The 22,053-nt window shown below is 47.7% G+C and overlaps 3 protein-coding genes across 3 annotated transcripts; all 3 read right to left on the bottom strand.

Annotated features, from left to right (window-relative positions):
• Nucleotides 1-3,845: 3,845 nt before the first annotated feature.
• LOC144114847 (uncharacterized) lies at nucleotides 3,846-9,886 on the bottom strand. The gene is made up of 4 exons (XM_077648847.1): nucleotides 9,842-9,886; nucleotides 5,185-5,297; nucleotides 4,267-4,447; nucleotides 3,846-4,051 (listed from the first exon to the last, which is right to left on the bottom strand). Exons 1-4 carry the CDS (start codon nucleotides 9,884-9,886, stop codon nucleotides 3,878-3,880), a joined length of 513 nt encoding a protein of 170 aa, XP_077504973.1. The 3' UTR covers nucleotides 3,846-3,877.
• LOC144114841 (uncharacterized) lies at nucleotides 8,355-15,749 on the bottom strand. Its single transcript, XM_077648834.1, has 4 exons — nucleotides 13,518-15,749; nucleotides 13,235-13,426; nucleotides 12,905-13,132; nucleotides 8,355-10,299 (listed from the first exon to the last, which is right to left on the bottom strand). The coding sequence occupies exons 1-4, from the start codon at nucleotides 15,654-15,656 to the stop codon at nucleotides 9,892-9,894; spliced, it is 2,967 nt and encodes a 988-aa protein (XP_077504960.1). The 5' UTR covers nucleotides 15,657-15,749; the 3' UTR covers nucleotides 8,355-9,891.
• A 5,029-nt stretch (nucleotides 15,750-20,778) lies between these two features.
• Nucleotides 20,779-21,992, bottom strand: LOC144093542 (uncharacterized). Its single transcript, XM_077627072.1, has 2 exons — nucleotides 21,631-21,992; nucleotides 20,779-21,516 (listed from the first exon to the last, which is right to left on the bottom strand). The coding sequence occupies exons 1-2, from the start codon at nucleotides 21,913-21,915 to the stop codon at nucleotides 21,073-21,075; spliced, it is 729 nt and encodes a 242-aa protein (XP_077483198.1). The 5' UTR covers nucleotides 21,916-21,992; the 3' UTR covers nucleotides 20,779-21,072.
• Nucleotides 21,993-22,053: the final 61 nt, after the last annotated feature.

The following is a 22,053-nucleotide window of genomic DNA, read 5'->3' as shown; positions in this document are numbered from 1 at the left end:
TATCCATGGATGAACCTGTTTCTTGATATGTTCTTGATATGTTCTAGAAGGAAATGTTTTTGCTCGTTTTATTTGCTGTGATTGTGATTCTTCAATCTTTTCTCTTCATGTAAAACCTGTACTTTGTAACCGAAAAAGTGGCATTTGTACTGTTGCATTCATTTCCTTATTTTCAGAATGCAAAATTTCGACATGTGTTCCAAGCTTTGAACTTTCACTTTGTCTCACTGTTTTGCTGCTAGTGGGGAAAAAATGGGTCCTTTTTTGTTTATCTTCGTTTTTTTCTTGCATAAATGGTGACCTCACTTTTTTTGAAGAAACAAATTTCTGCGGATGTTTCGTGCAAATTTTGTCACTTTTGCTTTTGGATGTTGAGCTGACAATCCATGATTATAATCTGTCGTCGAGTGCACTTTTATTTCCCGCACATGCTACACTATTCTGCTGATGCCTTTTTCTCACTTTTTTATTATTTCTGGGGGGGTGGGAGCCTCGTCAAGCCAACTGCCGGTTTTTTCTCCCTTCCTCCCTCATCACTATGATGGAAAATAAAGGTATTATTATTACATTACAAATGGCCATTATCCCTGCATATGATGGACAGTGCATCAGTTTCGATGAAAATGGTGCATGACTAAGTGTATGGCACTTAAAGCAAGTCGCAGAGCTTGCAATGAATGCAGCATTAGTAAAAAGTTCTTATATATATATTGAGATGTGTGAACATCACAGTTACATCAGTTGGGTGGTATGCGTGCAGAGGTTTTCACTGAACAGCAGAACATGGAGCACAGTCATGCAGAGCTGTACAAAATATGCAGCTTGTTACAATGCAGGCAATACTATATGAAAAGTCCCGTTGCAGCGGCTATATGGTTAGGCCATTAACACTTCTGCATCTTGCAGAACTAATATTGCAGAAGTAAAACAGCAACATCAGAAAAAAGCAGATACAGACTTACTAGATATCATACATCTGCATTTTGCAAAATTTAAAAAGGCACCATTACAAATACAGTAGACTCCCGTTAAGACGAACTCGCTTAAGATGAACCCTCGGTTAAGATGAACAGTGGAGGTCGTTTGTTTGGTTTCCCATAGAGTCAATGCAAAAAAAATCTGCTTAAGATGTACACTGCACACGCGCCAATCGGATAAGATGAACTTTCAAAACCAGCTGCACCCAAGCCATGCAGCTTTACTCGACCCTTTAAGCAGTATTTCATTGGAAAGAAAGAAAGAGTGTAAAAAGATTAAAGCTTTTTTGCGTTGCCGACCCTCCGTGTGACGCGGGGAGGAGCAGAGACCTAACCAACCTAACCACGTCTACATTGAAAAGGCGATTCTGCGACTGCCGCTGCTCCTCCCCTCCCTACTCCTTGCACCCCCCCCCCTCCCCGGCTGCAGATCCCAACAATAATCCGTCTTTATCGCGGCAGTAGATTTGCGTCGCATCGGCAGAGTTCTCGGAACTTGTAGACTCCTCCTACGATCATGGGCGGGGACGAAAAGTGGCGCAGAGAGAGAGAGAGCTGCTAGCAGCCCAGCCAGGAAAGGAAGCAAAACTCGAGAATACAAAAAGGCGAAGAGGAAAAAGTGAGAAGAAAAAGCATGCTTCCCAACGATGATGACATGACAGTGTCGTCATGCCAGTGCTAACGAAGCCATGTGGCCATGTCTCACGCGCGTGCTGGCCACTGCGCAAACTGTGCAGTAGGCCTATCAATTGTTCGTGGCATGCGTGTGCGCCGTGACCTTGCTGTGTTCCGCGATCTCCCACCTGTCTGTACGGCGCCACGTCGTCGTGGTGTCCGTTGCTTGTTTTAGTGCGCGCCCTGTATGTCACGTTGCTAGTATGGCTAGTCAGCCAAAAGCTCGGAAAATGCCGCTTGAGCTTCGTGAGAAGATCGAAGTTTTGACCGAAGTTCGTGCCGGCCGGTTTTCAACAACCGAAATGGCGCTCAAGTTCGGCATCGCGAAAAGTACCGTGAGCGGTATTGTGAAAGACAAAGTGCGGATTACTAATGCTTTGCAAGATGGTGAATTTGCGCCGAAGTGAAAGAGAATGCGCACAACTACGCACAAAGACTTACAAGACGTTTTGCTGGCTTGGGTGAAAAGAGCGCGCGGTGCGAATTTGCCAGTGAATGGAGTGATATTGAAATCAAAAGCAGAAGAAACTGCACTGCGGGTGAATGTGGAATTTGCGTGCAGCGATGGCTGGCTCGACCGTTTTTGGAGAAGGCATGGACTAGCCTTTCGTTGTGTTCTCGGCAAGGCCGCTGCAGTGGACGAAACGGCCTGCAGCGATTGGAGGCAGAACAAGCTGAATGACATCATGGAAGAATATTACCCTCAAGATGTATACAATGTGGACGAAACTGCACTATTCTACTAGCTGCTTCCAAAAAAAAACGCTCGCATTTGCTGGTGATAGCTGCGTGGTGGGAAAGCACAGCAAGCTTCGGGTAACGGTCCTCTTGGGCGCGAATATGACTGGGACTGACAAGCTAAGGTTGCTGGTGATTGGCAAGTCTAAAGCACCGCGCTGCTTTAAAAAATAAAAACGCTGCCAGTCACGTACATGGCTAATTCGAAGGCATGGATGACGCAAGCGCTTTTAGAGCAGTGGCTTCACGAGACAGAAAAGAAAAGTTCTGTTTGTTTTTGATCACTGTCCTGGGCATGGTCACGTCGCTGGACTTTCTGCCATCCGTCTGGAATTTCTACCAGCAAATACAACGTCGAAGGTGCAGCCCATGGACCAGGGAGTGATAAGCACCTTGAAGAGGCACTATCGGCGCTCTCTGTTGCAAAGGATGCTAATTTGCATGGAGACTGGTAAAGAGTACACAGTGAACCGTCTAAGTGCTATCCACTTACTGACAAGTGCCTGGGAGCAGGTTAATGAAGCGACCATTGCCAATGGCTTCCGCCATGCGGGGTTTGTGGAACCTAGTGACTGCTCAGCGCACAATGATAATATATGAGTGAGGACTCCACTGTGAACTTAGAGGAGAGAAGCATTGTTTCTACACTGAGGAGTAAAGGTGTCTCCGTTGACATGAGTACGTATGTCAGCATTGATGAAGGTGTGAAAACATGTAGGGCTGACACACTGGAAGCTTTAATTGAAGAGGTTCTCGACTAATCAACAGAAACTGCTGCTGAGGATGACAGCATGGACGTTGCGCCTGAATCTCCACTGGTGACCTGTGATGCAGCTGACACTTTAGTGCAGTTCTTCGAACAATGTGGGGGCACTGAAGGATATCTCAGAAGGTTAAGTGAGATGTATGCATTTGTAGCAGCCAGACGATTTTCTCGACAGACACAAAAAAAAATAACAGAGTGGGCAGCAGTCAAGAGTGCAAGATGCCTTACTAGGCCAATCAATGTGTAGCAGACCACTAGTAAAGCAATAAACACTTATGTTGCAGTTATTTTTTTCCTATAAGACCATTTCATTGCGTCGTTCAGATATACAAAGTATTTGGACACACACTGCATGCTCGAACATCATTTTTAGAAGCATTCCTGATTAGACGAGCTTCTGATAAGATGAACAGTCTTCATGGTCCCTTGGAGTTCGTCTTAAAGGGAGTCAACTGTATGCAAAAACAACCTGACTAGAGAATATCTAACGCCTTCTGCGTCACACACTGACTAGAGAATATCACACACTTTCTGTATCTTGCAGAAGGTAAAGAGGCACCATTGAAAAAATACACAGAGGCCCACTAGAAATTATCACAGACCTTACGCGTCTTGCAGAAGGTAAAAACGCACCGTAAGAAAAAGCCACACCTTCTGCGTCTTCCAAAAGGTTGTAAAAAAAAGCGTGCCAGCATACAAGATTTAAAAACCATAAAGAAACTTAAGTTGATGGCGGCCATAGCTGGTATTGCAGCAGCACCACAATGAAAGAGATGGCCAGCACGAGCTGCTCATGCAGGCGTGCCGATTCCCTTCTTGCGTCTCGCACTGTTGTTGCAAGGTCTGACATAGTGGCTGTTAGCTGACTTCTGTCTTCAGCAGCCTCGTTGAGGTGCTGCACATACAAGAAAATTCAATAGCAAAATTTTGCTCATAATACATTCACGGCTCATTTCACTTTCATGTTATAGATGACCTACTGAAAGAAACTGGGCCAGATCCCACAAGAGGCGGTCCCAGTGAGGTTAAGCAGAGGTTTGGGACGGTGAACGTAGCAACATTACGTTGCATGCTGTTGCACAAAATGTGGCGCATGCTGTCAGCCCATACCTCCAGGAGGTGTGCCTGAAAATTCGGCATCCTGCCCGTTGCGTGCCTTAGCGAGGTCTGCTGTGTGCCTTGTCTCCCTAAGCAGCTTGTCCACCTCCTCGTCCTGCTACTTCCTCCACCGCAATGGACGGCCCGGAACTGCCGATGCAGGTGGGTGCAGTGGGCTGCTGCTGGCGGGTGCCTGTCGGAGGGGAAACAGTCTGAACGTACACTTGTCATACGACACAGCACGATGTAAAATAAGCAAGCTGTTTGCTGCAACGTCAGAGGGGAGCAGCAGTACATAAAAGCAGTTGCAGTCAGTGATATAACAAATGCAGCATTGTTTCAGTGAACTCAATGTGCACGTCAGCCTTGTCACAACTCCTGCTGTAAGAGGGAAAAGCTTGCACAACGTGTTAATATGCCGCACCTGAAGGAAACTTTTGTGGACAGTGCAAAACAACAGTGACTGTATGGCGCTCCTGCAAATGCTATTTATTAGAAGCACCTTGAAAAGAGGGTAATGTGCAGCCTGCATACTGGCAGGTCAACTCACTGGCTGTGTCAGCACGCTGCCGATGCTGCTGCTGCTCCTCCACCAGCAGTTCAGCAGATGTCTCCCCGTCTCCTCCAGCCAGGACGTTTCACTGGCGTCACTTACATGAAGTCATTACACAAGACACAACTGTATGGTAAACAGTTTCAGCAAAGTGTGAAATGTGTACGACTAAAATGTGTGGTTAGTCGGAACTGTGGCTGAAGGCGAAAGCACACTACCACAAAAAGGAAGGTAAAGAAGCTGATGCTGCATTTGCAATCTCCAGTTTACACACTACTACACCTTCTAAAATAAGCAAAAATGCAGATGAGGTCATCACCAGTGTACACAAGCTGTAAGACATACACATAAAATGGTTTGAAATGCAGTTCACCTACCAGCTGCAGACTGGCCTCTCTCCGCAGGCTGGTCGTCCCCGGCTTGCTAACCACTGAAACTCTGACGGGAAGAGAGGTGTGTTGGGTCGGGGGCGAGGTGGGCTGGGCTGCTCCTGCAAGAAGGCACAATGCCTCACGTTCAAACATGAATTTCTTGAATTTCATCATAGGGTTGCATTGCTTGCAGTCAAGAATCCATCACCACCAAGCTGAAAACTTTGCAACTGTTTGTAACGTCACAGCAGTTGACAAACGACAGTGGTCATACCTGCTTCTTGGGGGGTCGGGGGCAGCAACCTGTTCAAAGCAAGATCCCGCGACGCCCGTGGCGTTCACTGGCCCGATAAGCTGAATGGCTTGGCCACCCAGAGCCGGCAGTCTACCGCCGCCGGCGCCACTGCGACAGGACCGTTCACGCGGACCTCCACAGAACAATGTTGACAGGCTTACCCTTGGTCAGCTTGCGGCCACACCAACTCCGCTCGCAGCGGGTAAGCCACTACTGCTGGTCTGTTGCTAGCGCCACAAGCAAAGCCGAGGCAATTACCAAGCTGCAATGACCCCTTCGACGGAGGCAATTACCGGGCAAAGCTAACCCCTATTTTCCTCCACCAACTAGTACCTAAAATAATCACTATATATATATATATATATATATATATATATATATATATATATATATATATATATATATATATATATATATATATATATATATATATATATATATATATATATATATAGCCTGCCCTGACGAAGGGAATACCATTCCCGAAACTGTTGGCACAATAAACCTTTAAAACGAACAGTCGCGTTTGTCGTAATACTGTACTTACACTTGTAAACTGGCGCATTGGAACCCCTACAGAATACTATATATATATATATATATATATATATATATATATATATATATATATATATATATATATATATATATATATATATATATATATATATATATATATATATATATATATATATATATATATATATATATATATATATATATAGTCACCAGCTGTGAGATAATGCTCTCAGTATGTTTACGGCGGCTGACGATATCTGGCTTTGCTTTTTCTCATGTGCGCCTGTGCCCTCGGACGGTCTGCGTTGCAGTTTTCTTATCGGAGGAACCCGAAATTTCGAGCTAGGCTGCCTCTGCTCGCGCGCCTTGCGAGTATGGTCCAAAGGCTGAAGCCTAAGAAAATAAATGTTATGATCAGTGTGGTGCACTGCATAAAACTCTGGCATAGCGATAAGAAAACTGCAACGTGCTGCCTGTGTGTGCGAGGCCGCATCAGCCATTAAAACACAAACGTCCCCGTAACGGGTGCGCCTATGACATGTGCTGTCTACGTGGCGATCAGGCACAGGCGAAAAAGCGAACAATCTGCGCACCAGCTATCGCTAGACGCCGTGAACATGCAGACAGCATTATCTCGCACCCGATGACTATCGCTTTGCGGCGCTGGCGGCACTCCAAGACACGGTTTCCGTCATATTCGTGTGAAGTCTTGAGGGCTCCTGTCCATGCCACGAATGGCGCCAATGTTCAGCCAACATGACTGCCAGGCCCTCTGTATTTAAGACGGCGGCAATCTCCTCCCAAAGCTCCCGCCTGCGAGCGGCCGTGTACTCGGGCCAGAGCTGTGACGCAGCCCGTGCCAAATGCAGTTGCTCTTCGAGCAATTCGATAAGCATCCACTCTTGGGCGACGGACGTATGTGGCCTCTTTGCTGGTGTCGCCATTTCAAATGATAACGGTATTTCACCCCGATTACCTGGGCGATTTGTTGGTATCGGCCAAGGAAATTAATTCTTTGGCCAGGAATAAATATTGGGGAATCTACAATAGTGTTAATTCATTCACTTCCATATGCGAGCGCTGCAATAAAGCAACTTGCAGTAGAGTTATGAAAGAGCAAGGACGAGCGAGATGGTTCAAACTGTGCACCTCACCGTTTTCCTCGCCCTCCGTTCTTTCCCACGGCCGTATTCGTTAACTTTTGTAATCGATAGTAAGCGACCACCGACCGCACACTCACCTCAACAAGTCGTCTTCGTCGACTTTCGTGCCAAGAGCTCCTTGCGAGCATAGTTCTGCGCACCTACGGCGTTCTCTGCATTCAATCAAATTTTGCTGCGCTTAAGGCATCGGCACAATACCTTGATTTTAGACGACACGTAAAAAAGCAGGAACTTCGCGTCGAATCAGCTGCTTTCTTGCATGCCGCCATGCTCACGCTGGATAGATGGATGGATACGGCTGAACCCTTTAAATTCGGCGGTGGCTCAAGGCGCGAACGAGAGGGCGCGGGCGTGCTGTTTAGCGTAGAGACAACTAGATGGCGCCACTGCAACTGTTTTTAGCGGCGCCGTCGCTGCTGCTTTACGGGCTAGGGCATGTTCCTCCTGGTCGTGGTAACGGTGGGGTGCATAATACGCCCCTAGTTAAGAACTATGCATGCCACTGGCTTCAGCTAACTTCAACACAACCTCCTAGCCACTTTTTCTTTTTTTTCCCCCACCGAGCCCCTTTGAGCCTTTTGGCGATGATGAAAAATCGCAGCGTCCTTGTCTGTCGTCTGCTACCGACAAATGGCGATGCGAAATGCTCATAGTTCTGCAGGTGAATGTAATTTGTTTAGATGCATCTCTTACTGAGCTGATTTTTTTTACATGCGACTATTGTGAGCTACCCCAGTGATTCATCTTTGAGTTCACTGTACGAGTGATCTGCTTGCACAGAAATAACGCGGTTCGATCCGGCCGCGGCGGTCGAATTTCGAGGGAGGCGAAATTCTAGAGGCCCATGTACTGTGCGATGGCAGTGCAGAACCCTAGGTGGTCGAATTTTCCGGACCCCTTCAATACGACATCCCTCATAGCCTGAGTCGCTTCGGGACGTTAAACCACATAAACTAAACATCATATACTTGGCCGCACAGCGGTGCTTCTCAGAGCGGCTTTGATACTGAGCAGTCGGCCCTTGAAAAGGGTGCCAATGCTTCCAAGCTGGACATAAGACCTCGACAACAGATGCTCATGCGAGGCCATGCTGACCATTCAAGGTGACCTCGGTTGTGTGCATTGGAAGAGTGCTAGCTAGGCCAGGAGGACTTGCAGTTCCTGCACCCCCCCCCCCGCAGAAATTTCAACAAACTATATAATTATTTATTTATTTATTATTTGGAACATACTGCTAGCCTCTTTCGAGGCTGTTGCAGGAATGGGGACAGATCGGTTTTCTTTTTTAGGTACGCCACAACGGGAAAAAAATCACAAATAAGGTTCACACAACTGAAATAACATATAGTAAAAGGGATAATCATGGGAGACAGTTTCAAAATACATGACGCAATATTAAGCAACACAATATAAAGCACAGTGAGGAAAAAGATTGCTTCAGAAAAAAGCACGTGCAATGCCCGACTAGAAAGTGCAATGCCTGACTAGAAAACTGTAAGCTCTGTACAAACAGTGCTAGAACAATGTACTTCTTTTCCATGCGGAAAGCTGCTCCAACGTCATGGCATGGCTGAGCAAACACAGCCACTATCATTTACAGAACATCAAATGTGAGTGGTTGATCAACTTTCGCCTGCAACAGCTTACACTGAAATAAACCAAAGGCTATGTTCAAGCCTTTCATGAAAAGGCCAAAGCTCTAAACTTGAACTAAAATATAAAAACTACACAATAAAAATACATTATATGATTATGCTGAAGGCTGATAAGAATGAATGGAGGCCTCCAACCCGGGAGAATTTTCACAGGGAACCCCTCAGATTTTAAGACGCGTCTTCAAAAAGGCACCTGCATGGAGCCAACATTGCGAGCGCCGTCAACAGTGGAAAGATCTTCCCTTTTGTCTGAGGGAGGAAGGGTTTGCCGACCAGCACCTTTGGCAAGGCAGACGTTGCGTTGTGTGACCACTCGGGGGTAAATTGCATCGTTGAGGGAAAAAAACCTTCTCCTCAGGCAAAACGGTGGTGGCGAAAGGAAGATGTCATAACTTTCCCATAGGGAACGGTGGCCCGACCTCTCTCTTGCACATTCGGTGCTCGCTCTGTTAAGCAATGAAAAAATACGCAACCAGCACCGTGTAATTTTGCAAAGTCGTACATGACACCACAGCAGTTGTACAAGCCACGACTACTCATCTATAAACATTTGCTAATATAGTTCTCCTCACCCCCATTGCTCACTACATTCAACCACATTCTTTTTTTATCACACATGCCACGCTACAAGATCACCAGTTACCTGTCCTGCCCAATTGTAATTATCTCCAACTCTCATCTGACCTCTAACCCGCACTGCTCTGTCTTCTGCCTCTCATACATATGCAGTTATACACACATGGACATCTTGCATCTTGCTTGTGCAATGGGTCGGCACTGTAACTATTGCACTGTGATACACTAGACAACACTGCACTCCACAAATGAATCTCGTATCTGGCCTTCCAAGCAGGCTACCAACAACACATAGCCACTCAGGGAACAGTTCAAACACTGAACCATTTTGTACATCCCAGAAAAATCCCAATAGCCCATACCATATCCAATGTGTGCATGCAATACACTGGCACTTCAACTGGCACATCATAACGCACCACAATAGTATCAGATCAGAATGTTAACCAGTGCACCTTGGAGTCACTTGACCGGACACCGCTGGCAAAAATAGCATTCATGGCCCTCATGCGGAACCGCTTCCGTCCTGCTCGTTTTTATCTCTGCCTTCACGATCACGCAGTAGGATTTCTATGAGCAAGGCTATCTCAGGGTCCTCGATTCCTGGGCTCTCACTTGGCAGTGGCTCGCCATGGTATGCCAGGAAGGCACTGAGCGAAATTACTTCTCGGACTGTCCGATGGTACCGAGTTGTACGGGGACAGCCACAGTGTGCTGGGCACGTCTCGTGTGACTCAGTGTTCTTGCCTTCTCTCAGCATCCCTAGCAGCCTCACCAACCTTCTCCGCACTTTGGACACTTCGTCCTGCTCGAACTCCGGAGTAGAGTCTTCGTCTGGCGAGTGCCCGGAATCCGATATAATGACTGTGCTCCGCACGCTAAGAGTACTTGCCGGTGAGCCTGCGTCACTTCTCTGAAAAATGAAACAAAAATGGGGGAAGGGGCACAGTGAAGTATGATAACTGCCGATGTTCGGTCGCAAGACAGGATGTTAACGGTCACAGATTTACGGTGATGTGTCATTATGTGACCAGCACCAGGCACGTGCCCGTGCACTCAATGTGACCACTATGGCAGTTCAGGTTCCCACAAAGTCTGTGTGTCACAGACTTTACTCCAGGTCTAAGGCATTAGCAAAGGACAGGTACTAGCATTGCAACAGTTGCAGAGTTCAGCGAATTACGCAACAGAGCGTAAACACTTGGGAATTTTTACTCAATTAGATACCGAGAAGAAAGTTAATGACATGCACCATCCATGCAATTATTTTTGTTTTTAGCAAAATATGAAAGTAGTGAAAACAACGGCAAAAACTGGTTTGGGTACTTCTGAAAATTCAGTTTCTCGACTCATGAGGTGACTGGCTGCACAAGGTCACTGGAACTGGCAATCTGAACCAGTGCAAAATAAGCCAAGGTGTCCTTTCAACCAGAGAAAGCGAGGGCACACCAACAGCACGGTTATCACAACCGCATAGGTATAACCAAGCACTTATTGACATGCAAGCACAGTTGTCTGACACACATGGCACTGCGTAAAGGTGGCAGCCCAGACAAGACTCCAACACGTCTGCCCTTCCCTCCAAAACATTCAGGTGTAGTAGCCGAGTGTCTCATCTGCGCCTCTCCTTGGTCAAGAGTTTATTGACCGTACTGTTGTTATATCGTGAATCTGCATCAATTTGCCCAGCTTTCTTCTTTAAAGGGGCCTCGAAACACATTTTCAGTGCATTGTATTGGCTATTGGTTGCATAGAATGAGTTATAGTGATCCACGTATACTGTGGTTTTTAATATTTTAATTAGCTCGCAAAAACAAATTCATGGCGCTGACTGTGTCACCATACAGTGGCGCTTTTTAGCAGCGGATATGACATCACTTAGTGCGAGCTTGATGATGGGACAAAGAGTAAATAAACTGCGAATTGCGCTAACAACTAGAGATACGTATTGTCAAGTTTTTGTGTCTTATATTACATTAACAAAACCAACTTGTATACCCTAGATAAAAGCACTGTAAATAAAGTAAAACAAAAATACACCACGACAGGCTCTAGCTACTTTTTGCATCCAAGGACTTTGCGCCGCTCTGTAAACATCCTACAACCTAGAACTAAACACTTGTGGCTACTCTCTATGTATCTGCGAGCGGCTTTGCGGAATTGATCCAATCGAGCCATTGCACTCTATAAGCGTTCGTTTCGGTCCCAAGGAAGGATGCGTTCATTTCACATTTAGCAGGCAGTGCGCATCGTCAGCTTTTGGAGGATCACCACGCAGTGGTGCCAGATGGCGCCACGTTCCCATCAACAGCGCGCGCTCCTTGCTCGCCGTGACCAACCAGCGAGCTAGGAGCGACGGGCGATGTTTGGCGGTAAGCAGTAGCGGTATGTGCTATGCTAAATGTGTCTGATCTCTTGCGCAGGTTGTCACACCATCGCAGTATCTTGCGCGCGAGTTCGGATCCATAAGGGAATGCCACTGATCAGTGTTCCCTTCTGCGCTGTCGACATGACGGTGAAGCACCGCTGGGTCAGCTGGGTGTTCACATGGTTGTTGTAACCATGCAAACGGCGCTGCCAGCCTTGGCATGAACGAGTTACTGAGAACAGGCAACCATAGAGTGCAAACTTGCGCACGTGCTAAGATCGGCTGTTTTGATTCGTCGCACTAAGTGTCCTCATTGGGAATGGGAAGTTGCGCGAAAACAGAGTTGAGGGCAGCATTTTGTTTGTTTCTATTTTGAAATTGCTTCATTGAATAACTCCCGTTCCTAAGCATCAATTCTCGTAATTCTTTTTGAGTCAGCATCTGTGTGACATAAAGAATCCACCTGAAGCACAACCGGCATCCGTTCAAGCGGTGTTTTGCAGCCCCTTCAATCAAAAAGAGAGACCCTTGTGCCTGTGATATTTACGATATACATCACAACACCAGCCGAATAAAATGCACGATAAGTTAACTTGACCTCAGTGCACTTCTGCAACTTCCCTACTGGAGCTCGCAAAAAGCAGCTCTAGAATAGCTGCAGTGACAACCCTGATAGATATTCTCCAGTTCTGGCCTCAGCACTAAAGTGGGACAAATTCTTCATAGTAGCACAAATGCTTGAGCAGCCCTCTACTTATGCTTCTCACCTGGATTACTATGGTCAGGTGAACTTGCTGCAAATTGACATAATTGTAAACAATTACCCAATTTGCAAAATAACAAATTAGTAACCTTGCACAACAATTAGTAAAGACTGCATGCAACCATATCAACACACTCTTTTGATTAAATATGAGAGCAAGGGGATCTCATAAAATTGATGGAGTTTAGTAGCCACCTGCAACTTCACGCCAAGCAAGGTAGCTAACATGCACAATGGTTGTCACGTATTAATCAGCCAGCAGATGCGCAGGTTACTGAAGCTGTTCAAATTGACAGCAATCGTGGCACTAGAAACTGCAAGTTCAAATCCAAACAGTGAATCAGCAGCAAATGTGAATATTTGCATCGGAAGTGAAAACAGACTCACATTATCCCTGTGTGCTTCTTTGGTAGCCCCGACTGGATGGACTTCGGCAACACCTGGTATAGGACCAAGATTACGGACAGCAGCCTCTTGCAGCAAGGCCTCCATCAGCAGGTCTTCATCAGCGCTGTCGAGATCCTCCACTTCTGCACCAGTGCCCAGTGGTGCGCTTTGGTTCTTTAATCTGCCTTCACCCTGGGAAGCAGAGCTCGAATGGCCATCTTCACCGTACTGTGGAAGCGAAGGAGCTTGTGGTGCCTTTTTACTCCCCCGTGCAGTTTTTGCTGTTGGGGCTCTTAAGCCCGATTCAAGTGATGGCTTTTGCAGACTCACATCATCTCTGTGCGCTTCTTTGGTAGCCCCGACTGGATGGACTTCAGCAACACCTGGAATAGGACCAAGATTACGGAGAGCAGTCTCTTGCAGCAAGGCCTCCATCAGCAGGTCTTCATCAGCGCTGTCGAGATCCTCCACTTCTGCACCAGGGCCCAGCGGCGCGCTGTGGTTCTTTCCTGTGCCTGCAGCCTGGGAAGCAGAGCTCGAATGGCCATCTTCACCGCACTGCGGGGGTGGAGGAGCTCGTGGTCCCTTTTTTCCTCCCCCGTGTAGTTTTTGCTGTTGGGGCTCTTAAGCCCAATTCAAGTGATGGCTGTTGCAGCAAGGAGCAGCTTCTCGAGTATATTCCAGAGCTGGTTCTGGTACTAGGGGCTGTGGCGCTTGATGCCATCTCATGGGTGGGCATGGATGAAGAAGGACTTGGGTTTTGGTGAGACACGTTGTTGTGACCTTCTTCCCTGATTTTGCGTTGCTTGCGAGGCGAGGAATTACTTGTGTGCGAGTGATCTGTACATTTGTATTCTGTGCTGGACACTGAGTCTGGTCTGTGCTCACTGCGCAATGGGATGACTTTTTTCTTATGGCTATTGGCTGGAGAAGGACAAGGCAGCAGCCTCCTGCGAGCGTGAGAGGGCGGCAGCGGATCCTCTGGATCTGGCATCGTATCATCGGGTGATTCACAACAGCGCCACGTACTTGAATGGCTTCCGCAGTCTTTTTGTGGTTCTGGACTCTGCCGTTTCCTCGGAGATGACCGTGCAACAGGTTGTCTGCTGAGAAAAGGTGTGCGCTCAAATAAACCTTCCATAGCGCCACTGTCACCACCATGAAAGCGTCCTGGTGAGAGGGTACCTCTTTTCACCTTTGGCATCACGGCGACGTCGCCACTTGATTTTGGAGATGACTGTGAGTTTGAATGGCTGTTAGTGAGCTCTTGGGGTGGAGTATTTGGCCGTTTCCTCAGAGATATCCGCAACGGTATGTGTCTGCTGGGACATGGTGTGCATTTAACCACATCTCCCAAAATGCTGCTGCCACTACTTGCGGGAAGTGGTTGCTTGCCTAAGTGGCTACTGGAGCATTCTTGCAGAGCTGCACTGTTAGGTTTCACGGGGGTTAGAGTGTGAAATTTCACAGGGGTTCGTTGTAGCGTGTTTCGGCTTTCGGAAACCGTCGTGCGAGCAGAACGACCAATGCCGGAGATTTGAGAGCCTGGCTTCATGTAACGAGGAATGGGCTGTTTTCGTGGAGTGCTGTTTTTGCATTTCCCCTCGAGTGATGACCGCAATCCTCGTTCCTCATTCAGGATGGGTTCCTGTCCAGGAGTGTCTGGCACATCCACTCTGCTTGTGCTTGCCTCCCTTAAGCTGTGTCGAGATCTTACAGAAACACTCGCAGTGCTGATGGAAAGCTCCTTTTGTTTTTTGCACAGCACTTCTGAAGGTGTTGGCAAGGAATGTTTTCTTAGTGCGACTGCAGTGCTGCCTTGGTCTGACGTCGAGGTACTGTGATCAGGGTCGTTCTTTTTTGCCAATGGGCTGTCCAGTCCACTTTCAGAACTCTTCTCGGCGCTCTTAGCAGAGGGTGAAGCAAATAACAAGAGCTCCCTACCATTATCGCTCTCCTTATGAATACGTGCTCTGTCGGTAGATGTCCCAGAGCTCTGCAGGGGTGATGAACTTTCCGTTTCAGCAACGACTTCGGCTGGTGCCCCCTCGTCTTGTAGACCACTCCCGGAAGGTCTCTGGGGCTCGCGCGCCTCTTGCTCACTGTCGCTGTCTTCGACGATGACGCTCGATGCCGCAGCCAGTAGGGGCGAGCTACCTCGGTCTCCCGCCGATTCACTGCTCTGTTTTCCGGACAGAACGTTAACCTCATGAGGCGACTCGTACAGATGTTTCACGGGGAAGATATTTTTCAGATAATGTTCCTTCAGCGACTGCCATGAATGCTTGCCGGGAAGGACACCAGCCGAGGCCATTTCTTTGTACACCGCATTGCCATGGACATGGACGCCTGGCTTCTTAGCTACGAACTCTGCAATCGCAATTTCTTCGCCAAGGGTGTATTCCCTTCTTGAGCGAGTGGAATGGAGTCTTCTCGTCTTGGAGTCGCTTGCGTCCACCACGGCTGGCGCCATTGGTATTTTGAACTCTATGAGACGAAGTAGCTTGTCTCTTTTGGCACAAGCGCGAATATAATTAGCAGAGAAGACATCATCGCTGCTGTCTGTAACAGTAACGCTGGACGGCACCAGTCGTATGGCATCAGGAACTTTTTCTGGCTGTACGAGAACGCCACCTCCGTACTCTATAAGCTCCCGTATCTCCTTGCGCTCCGAACAGGGCACCAAGGAGAACAACATGGGGCTACCATCCGCTTTCGCGAATAGCGCTCGACTTCGCTGCTTCTTGGGCATGACTTCACAGCACTTAACGTAGTTTTAAAATCACAACAACCGTAAGCTCCGTGCTAGACGGTCAACAAAACCGCGCGATCGCGCGTTGGCTTACGTCGGCTCATCGAATTTCTTGTTTTGGCTGCTTTGGCGCCGTTCGCAAGATAGACTTGCATGTTTGTAAACAAACAAGGTAGCGCTGCAGTCGCTAGCGAGCTCGTGGTAGGCAAACGGTCGGGGAGTGGCGTCGCGGATAGGTGTTGAGCGCGGGTTTTCAAGGCTTGTAGGCGCGTTTCCAGTTTCTGCGAATCATAGCAATGGTCGATGCTTCCAACTTAGTAATTTGTCGAAGTACACGAGCTCGCGTTGGCCACGTGCAGCCTATAAAGAGAAATAGTTTGCCACTGTATTGTATATATGGTTAGTAGTAAACATGTAGAAAGCGTTCATGCCGTTTATTTATGCGCTAGGCATTGAGTAAAACAAGTTTTGACACTCTGCACGAGTGTCACTGCACTAGTTTTGCACTCTGCACTAGGACAATAGTGAGGGGAAGCGCTGGCCTTGTTTCGTCGGAGCAGACATGCGCTCATCGTCTGCTGACATACGTACGTGTCGCGCTGTGCGAAAAGTGGGGACAGCGTCGTGTCCCTGATCTCCTGTCTCGCTTAGCGCTGTTTTTAGCCGCATGACCACGCACCAGCCAGGCCGACTTGTCCTCTTGTTAAGCTGGTCGATTTAATGAAAATTTTTGATTTCTAGAATTATTTTCTTTCCTAGCCCTGACGTCTAGTTTCGTGAAGAAAAATTATAGCAAAATATTAAGTCAAAATTTACAAATTACGCTTTTTAGAAGTGTGGTCGTCCAAAATTGTGAGGTAATTTCTTTGATTTCAGTGCCGCATTTCTGTGACCAAAGCGAAAGCGAAGATGCCATATACGAGCTAGGGAATAAACTTTAAGGTTCGTTTTGTGACCTCTCACATTTTCTGCGACTGGATCACTCACCTTCGTAATTCTCATGAAAATCAAATGATTCCATTTGTCGCAAACTATTCCTGAGACGTTGAGGAGCGTAATAAATCTCTCGATTTTTTTCCCTACACGTGCAGTACTGTGTTAGTTATTTCTGGTAAGAAACGTTTTCATGTAACTATGCATGCATAAGTACTGATCATACAGAAAAAGAACTAATCGCGTCATCGTACAGAACAGGGCTTTATGTACATGCTGGCATAAAAAAACTGCCCACTATCTACTCAATTATTTGAGACCTTGGGGGGACTTGACGACGGTGTTAATTATAATTACCCAGAACTGCACCAGGTATAGCTATAAATAAAAGGAATTACTGAAACTAGCGTTGGAATTTCATATTTGCACCAAGTTTAGTTACATATCGCATGCATGAATAACGAAACACTTTTCATTGCGGCATCCCCTCTCAATCTCGCCAAGTGTCTGTTAGTAGCACGCCTGCGGCTGCTTCTTTCCAAACAAGCTTCGTGATCATGTACTACCTCATGAAACATGACACATGCATGATGCAACGAAAAAGCATATGGCGTTTACCACACTTAAGGTACGCTATTCTAAGCACACCAACGCGACCGCGCAAGATTGACACAACTTACCAGACTTCTTTCTACTAGAATGAAATAATTACGTCGTCATATCAGGAAACAGTTTCAAGTAAATATTAAATGTCATAAAACGCGCCATTAAAACATGGTGTGCTATTAACAAAAAAACGCATTCCTTGGGGGCGAGTGAACCTGTCGGCGCCCCGTGCACTCCGGCTCAAGGTGATAAGTACGTAGGTGTGCAGCTGCATATGTCTTTTTTACTTGAGCAATTATCAGCCTACTATCCTGAAGTTCAGGTGAATGAACGCAGTAATTTGCATGCTATTAAGTGCATTGAGTGGCAGTGCCTATCGACTCCCAGACTTCGCGCTTTACTACCGTGGCCCAATGCCTGTTAGCCAGTTTCCGAATGCGGCATTTATGCGCGAGAAACCTATCGAGGCTAATTTAATATTTTTTATGCAACTACGCGGATCCAGCAGTGACGCAGCTGGTCAATACATGCTGCTTCTGCAGCGCACAGGCTTGAAGCAGCCGCCGGTAGCTGCGGCAGCTGCGGTAGGCAGGGGCAAGCGGAACCTGTTTTGCCTACCATGCGAAAGTCGCTGCTAACATCAGCGCCACCGCATCTTCGTGACGTCGCGGGGTGAAGGAGGTCCATATCCATGACATGAAATTTTACTCTTCTCTTGATTTTATCCACCAATCAGATAACCTTCGCTTGGTTACTTCTACCCGCTTAAAATCTACTTTCCCTTCAGTGTCCTTAAACCTCAATGCCTTGGATAAATCAGTCCCGCTGCTTTCCACTGTAGGGTGAAGCCCTTTACAGAAAAGTATCAAATGTTCAGCCGTTTCCTCCTCCTCTCCGCACGCAACGCACAACGTGTCTATATCGTGGTACCTGACTCTATATGCCTTAGTCGAAACACCCGTCCTGGCCTCAAACAACAAAGAGCTTCCCCTACAATTATCATAGATATTTTCCTGTATGTTCCCAGTGCTGATTTCGTCAGCATCCCTGTTTTCCACAGAGCTCTCTCTGTTTCTTTAACCTTTTTCTTAACTGATAATTGCTGATTCCCCCCCCCCCCCTACTGCTGTCCAGATATTTGCTTGTCAATTTTCTAGTTCGCTTTCTCCATTTCGTATCAACATTCCTTATATGCAGGTATCTGCAAACTTTCCTAGCCCACTGCTTTTCCCCCATTTTTCTCAATCGCTCCTCAAATGCTATCTTACTGCTAGCTAGCTTCTCTTCTCTCGAACGTCGCCCATCCCATATCACCCTGTACCCCTGATTTGATGTATTGCCATGTGCTCCCAAAGCTAGCCTCCCTACGCCACGTTGTTTAATTTCTAACCTTGCTTGAACATCTGGTCTCATGCTCAGGACCGCATTACCGAAAGTCAGGCTAAGAACCATCACCCCTTTCCAGATCCCTCTTACCACTTCATACCTATTGTATTTCCACAGTGCCCTATTTTTCATGACAGCTGCATTCCTACTAGCTTTATTCATTACATATTTTTCATGCTCTGTCAGATACTCATCACCGTTATTTATCCACACCCCAAGATACTTGTACTCATCCACTACATCTAGAGTGAATTCCTGCATTCTATGCTCGCCGACCTCATCATTAAATATCATGACTGCAGATTTTTCCTTACTTTACCGCTACCAGCGCGCCTTCATGGCAACAAAATCTACTCTAGAGCAAATTTATTTTGCACCACTGAGTACGCCTCTAATTTTCCTTCGTGTTTTAAGTGTGCAACACTCTTTATTAACTTAATAGAGCGTTATTTTTTTAATTTATTGTGTTGCTGTTTTTATTTAAGCTGACATGTTCGCGCCGCTGTCAGCGCACCTTCGCAGCAACAAAAGTTCCTGTAAGAACGAATAGTAATAATAATTGGTTTTTGGGGAAAGGAAACGGCGCAGTACCTGTCTCATATATCATTGGACACCTGAAACGCGCCGTAAGGGAAGGGATAAAGGAGGGAGTGAAAGGAGAAAGGAAGTGAGAGGTGCCGTAGTGGAGGGCTCCGGAATAATTTCGACAACCTGGTGATCTTCAACGTGCACTGACATCGCACAGCACACGGGCGCCTTGTAAGAACGAACTTAATTTCAAAATTGAGAACGCTTCTTGTTCTGATTAGTATTTTTGAGTTCGTGAGTTCGAAACAGTTTTTTGACAAAATAAACCATTGCTAATTTTATTTGCGACAGCTTCACAACAATACGTTAGCATATGGCCCCTTGTACAAATAAATGCTTCCGGGGCGGAGCCTTGCTGGTGTCTGGCTGATTCCATGATCCGTCAAAAGTGCTGTCAAACACTGTTTCGTAATTTTGACGTCACGCTTACAAACTTGCGGTACGTGATATGGTCCCAGAAAAACGGAAATTGGATTTGGATGAGGAAAGGAAATGGCGCTGTATCTGTCTCACATATCGGCGGACGCCAGAACCGCGCCGTAAGGATATGGATAAAGGAGGTACTACTAACAGAAGAAAGCGGTGCCATAGTGGAAGGCTCCGGAATAATTTCGACCACCCGGGTATCATTGACATGTACTGACATCGCATAGCACACGGACGCATTTGCGCCTTTAGAGCAAAACGTTAGCCTACGGCTCCTTGTCGTGCAAATAAATGCTCCCGACGCGGAGGCACCGCAAACAAATTGCTAATTGGCTGATTGCACAGTTGGAGTCTCGCGTTGTCATTTTAAGGCGACAGCGTTAAGGAGCTCGTGTCGCAGAATAGCCGGTGTAGTCGGCGGCGTTGGCCGTGAGCGAAAAATGGAGCATCTCGGTGGACACCTGAACCGCGCGGTACGTGCATCCAGCGAGAAATGTGAGACAGGCGTCATTTCGTTTCCTTAAAACCAATTTTCGTTACATTTTTCTTCCCTTACGGCCCGGTTCGGGTGTCCACCGAGATATGCGAGACGCGTCCTTTCCTTAAATTGTCCAACGGGCCTCGCGTCGCGCCGAACGGGCGATGGCATTCCGTGCAGCCCTTGGCAACGCTGCAACACGCTGTGGCGTCTCCCTTAAAGACGAAGCTTAAGCGTCCTCCAAATTTTTGACGTTGCGCTCTCAAAACAGATATATATTGATAGCGCTCCGTAATTCGGCCCCGGGTCAACAAGTCGAGATGGCAGTTCCCGTTTTAATTTTTTGTTTGCATTCTTTAAATTGTTGCCGCGCAAAATTACCACCACCATAGTGCTAACAGCCCTCGACACGGGCCTCTAGAATTCGACCACCACGGCCGGGACTGAACCCGTGTCTTTTGGATCAGCAGCCGAGCGCAATAAACCACTGTGCCACGGCGGCGGCATGCCCTTGACATTCAGAGAAACTTGTTTCTGGACAAATCCTGTATTTCTTCGAAAAACAGTGCCCCAGCAAATATAGGAAACAAATTAAGAAAAAATCTGCGTCAGCAAAATTATGTAAAGAAATTAAGCGAAAATTTGAGAAATTCAGATAACGTATACACGATTAAACCATATAAAATGAAATAGTCTATCATCCGGAAGCACATGCAACGTCCAATGATTGCGCACGACGCCACGTCCACGAGGCCCACCATGGGTGCTGGTCTTGACGCATCCGAATATATATTATTGAGCAGCAGGTGGCCGGTCATCTTCAGCTTCAAGTACATAATATCGCCAGCGGGTCGGCTGGGCGCAGAAGCCGCCCTGAGCTCGAACGTCAGCGCTTGCCTCATCTTCTAAAGACGATGAAGCGCGGCCCATCACTGGCGTTTGAGCGCCTTCGCCTGTGCGGCTTCCTGCAGCCAACCCGCAGAAGACTCCGACCCTATGCTAGCCGTCGAATACGCCGGCCATATACCACAGGACACGCTGCACGACGAAACCCAGCATAGGTGGTGCCAGCGCCTCAGACCTAAAAGCATCAAGGTCTGTGGCGAGGTGGGGTCCTCGAGAGCCAGCATGGAAGAGAACCAGGCGGAGGTCGACGAGGTGTTCCCCTCCTTCGGAGACCTGGAGGCAACCACGGACACCAGATTCATCCACAGCGGGGTGTCTCGCAAGACGGCGGACTCGAGCAGCAGCGTTGCCGGGAGCCAGAAGCACGAGGTGGCTACCTTCGCCGCGTTGGCGGTACGAACGGCGCGGACGCAGGCGACCACCACGGCGTGCCATGCGGCGACTGGGGCTATGACCGACCCACTTGCCACGTTGACCAGCGCCGCCATGGTCAGGTTCGGTCACCTCGCACTGTTCGAGAATGGCGAGAAGGTTGGTCTGCGCAAGACAGAAACGGCGTTTAGACGACTGGGCGGAGAGCACAACGTATTCTATTATGTCCATGAGATGAACGCAAGCCACAACCGCGCGAAGAGTGCACGTAGAACGTACCTTAACATCTGGCCGCTCACTCCTTGGCTGCCAGGCTTGAAGCATGAAGGAGTGGTTCCACTGTGGCTGTTGCAACTCGAAGCTGTAGGCGCGATGCGGCTTCATCGGGGAATGGCAGACAGCAACAGCTCCCAGAAGAACGCTGGCGCTCCGCGCTCGGGTACCACCGTGGGCTCGTGCACCGTACCAGGTTTTAAGAACGACTCCGCGGCTGTGGCAAGGGCCTGCATTGTCTCCGAGCGTGGCCGGTGGCTCCAGTAATAGTTCAGCAGAGCGCTGGAACATCGTCGAGTTGCACCGAGATACGTACAGGGAGGCCTACCTTCCCCGGTGTCTTCTTGCAGTGCAGCAGCAGTGACGTGGCTCTTGGGGCTCGAAAACAGACTGCGTCCAACGCAAGATGTTCGGCGCGTGACTAGCGCT

This window comes from Amblyomma americanum, chromosome 1 (assembly GCF_052857255.1).
Source record: "Amblyomma americanum isolate KBUSLIRL-KWMA chromosome 1, ASM5285725v1, whole genome shotgun sequence".
NCBI classification, from domain to species: Eukaryota; Metazoa; Arthropoda; class Arachnida; order Ixodida; family Ixodidae; genus Amblyomma; species Amblyomma americanum.
This window is presented reverse-complemented; position numbering and strand designations above follow the sequence as displayed.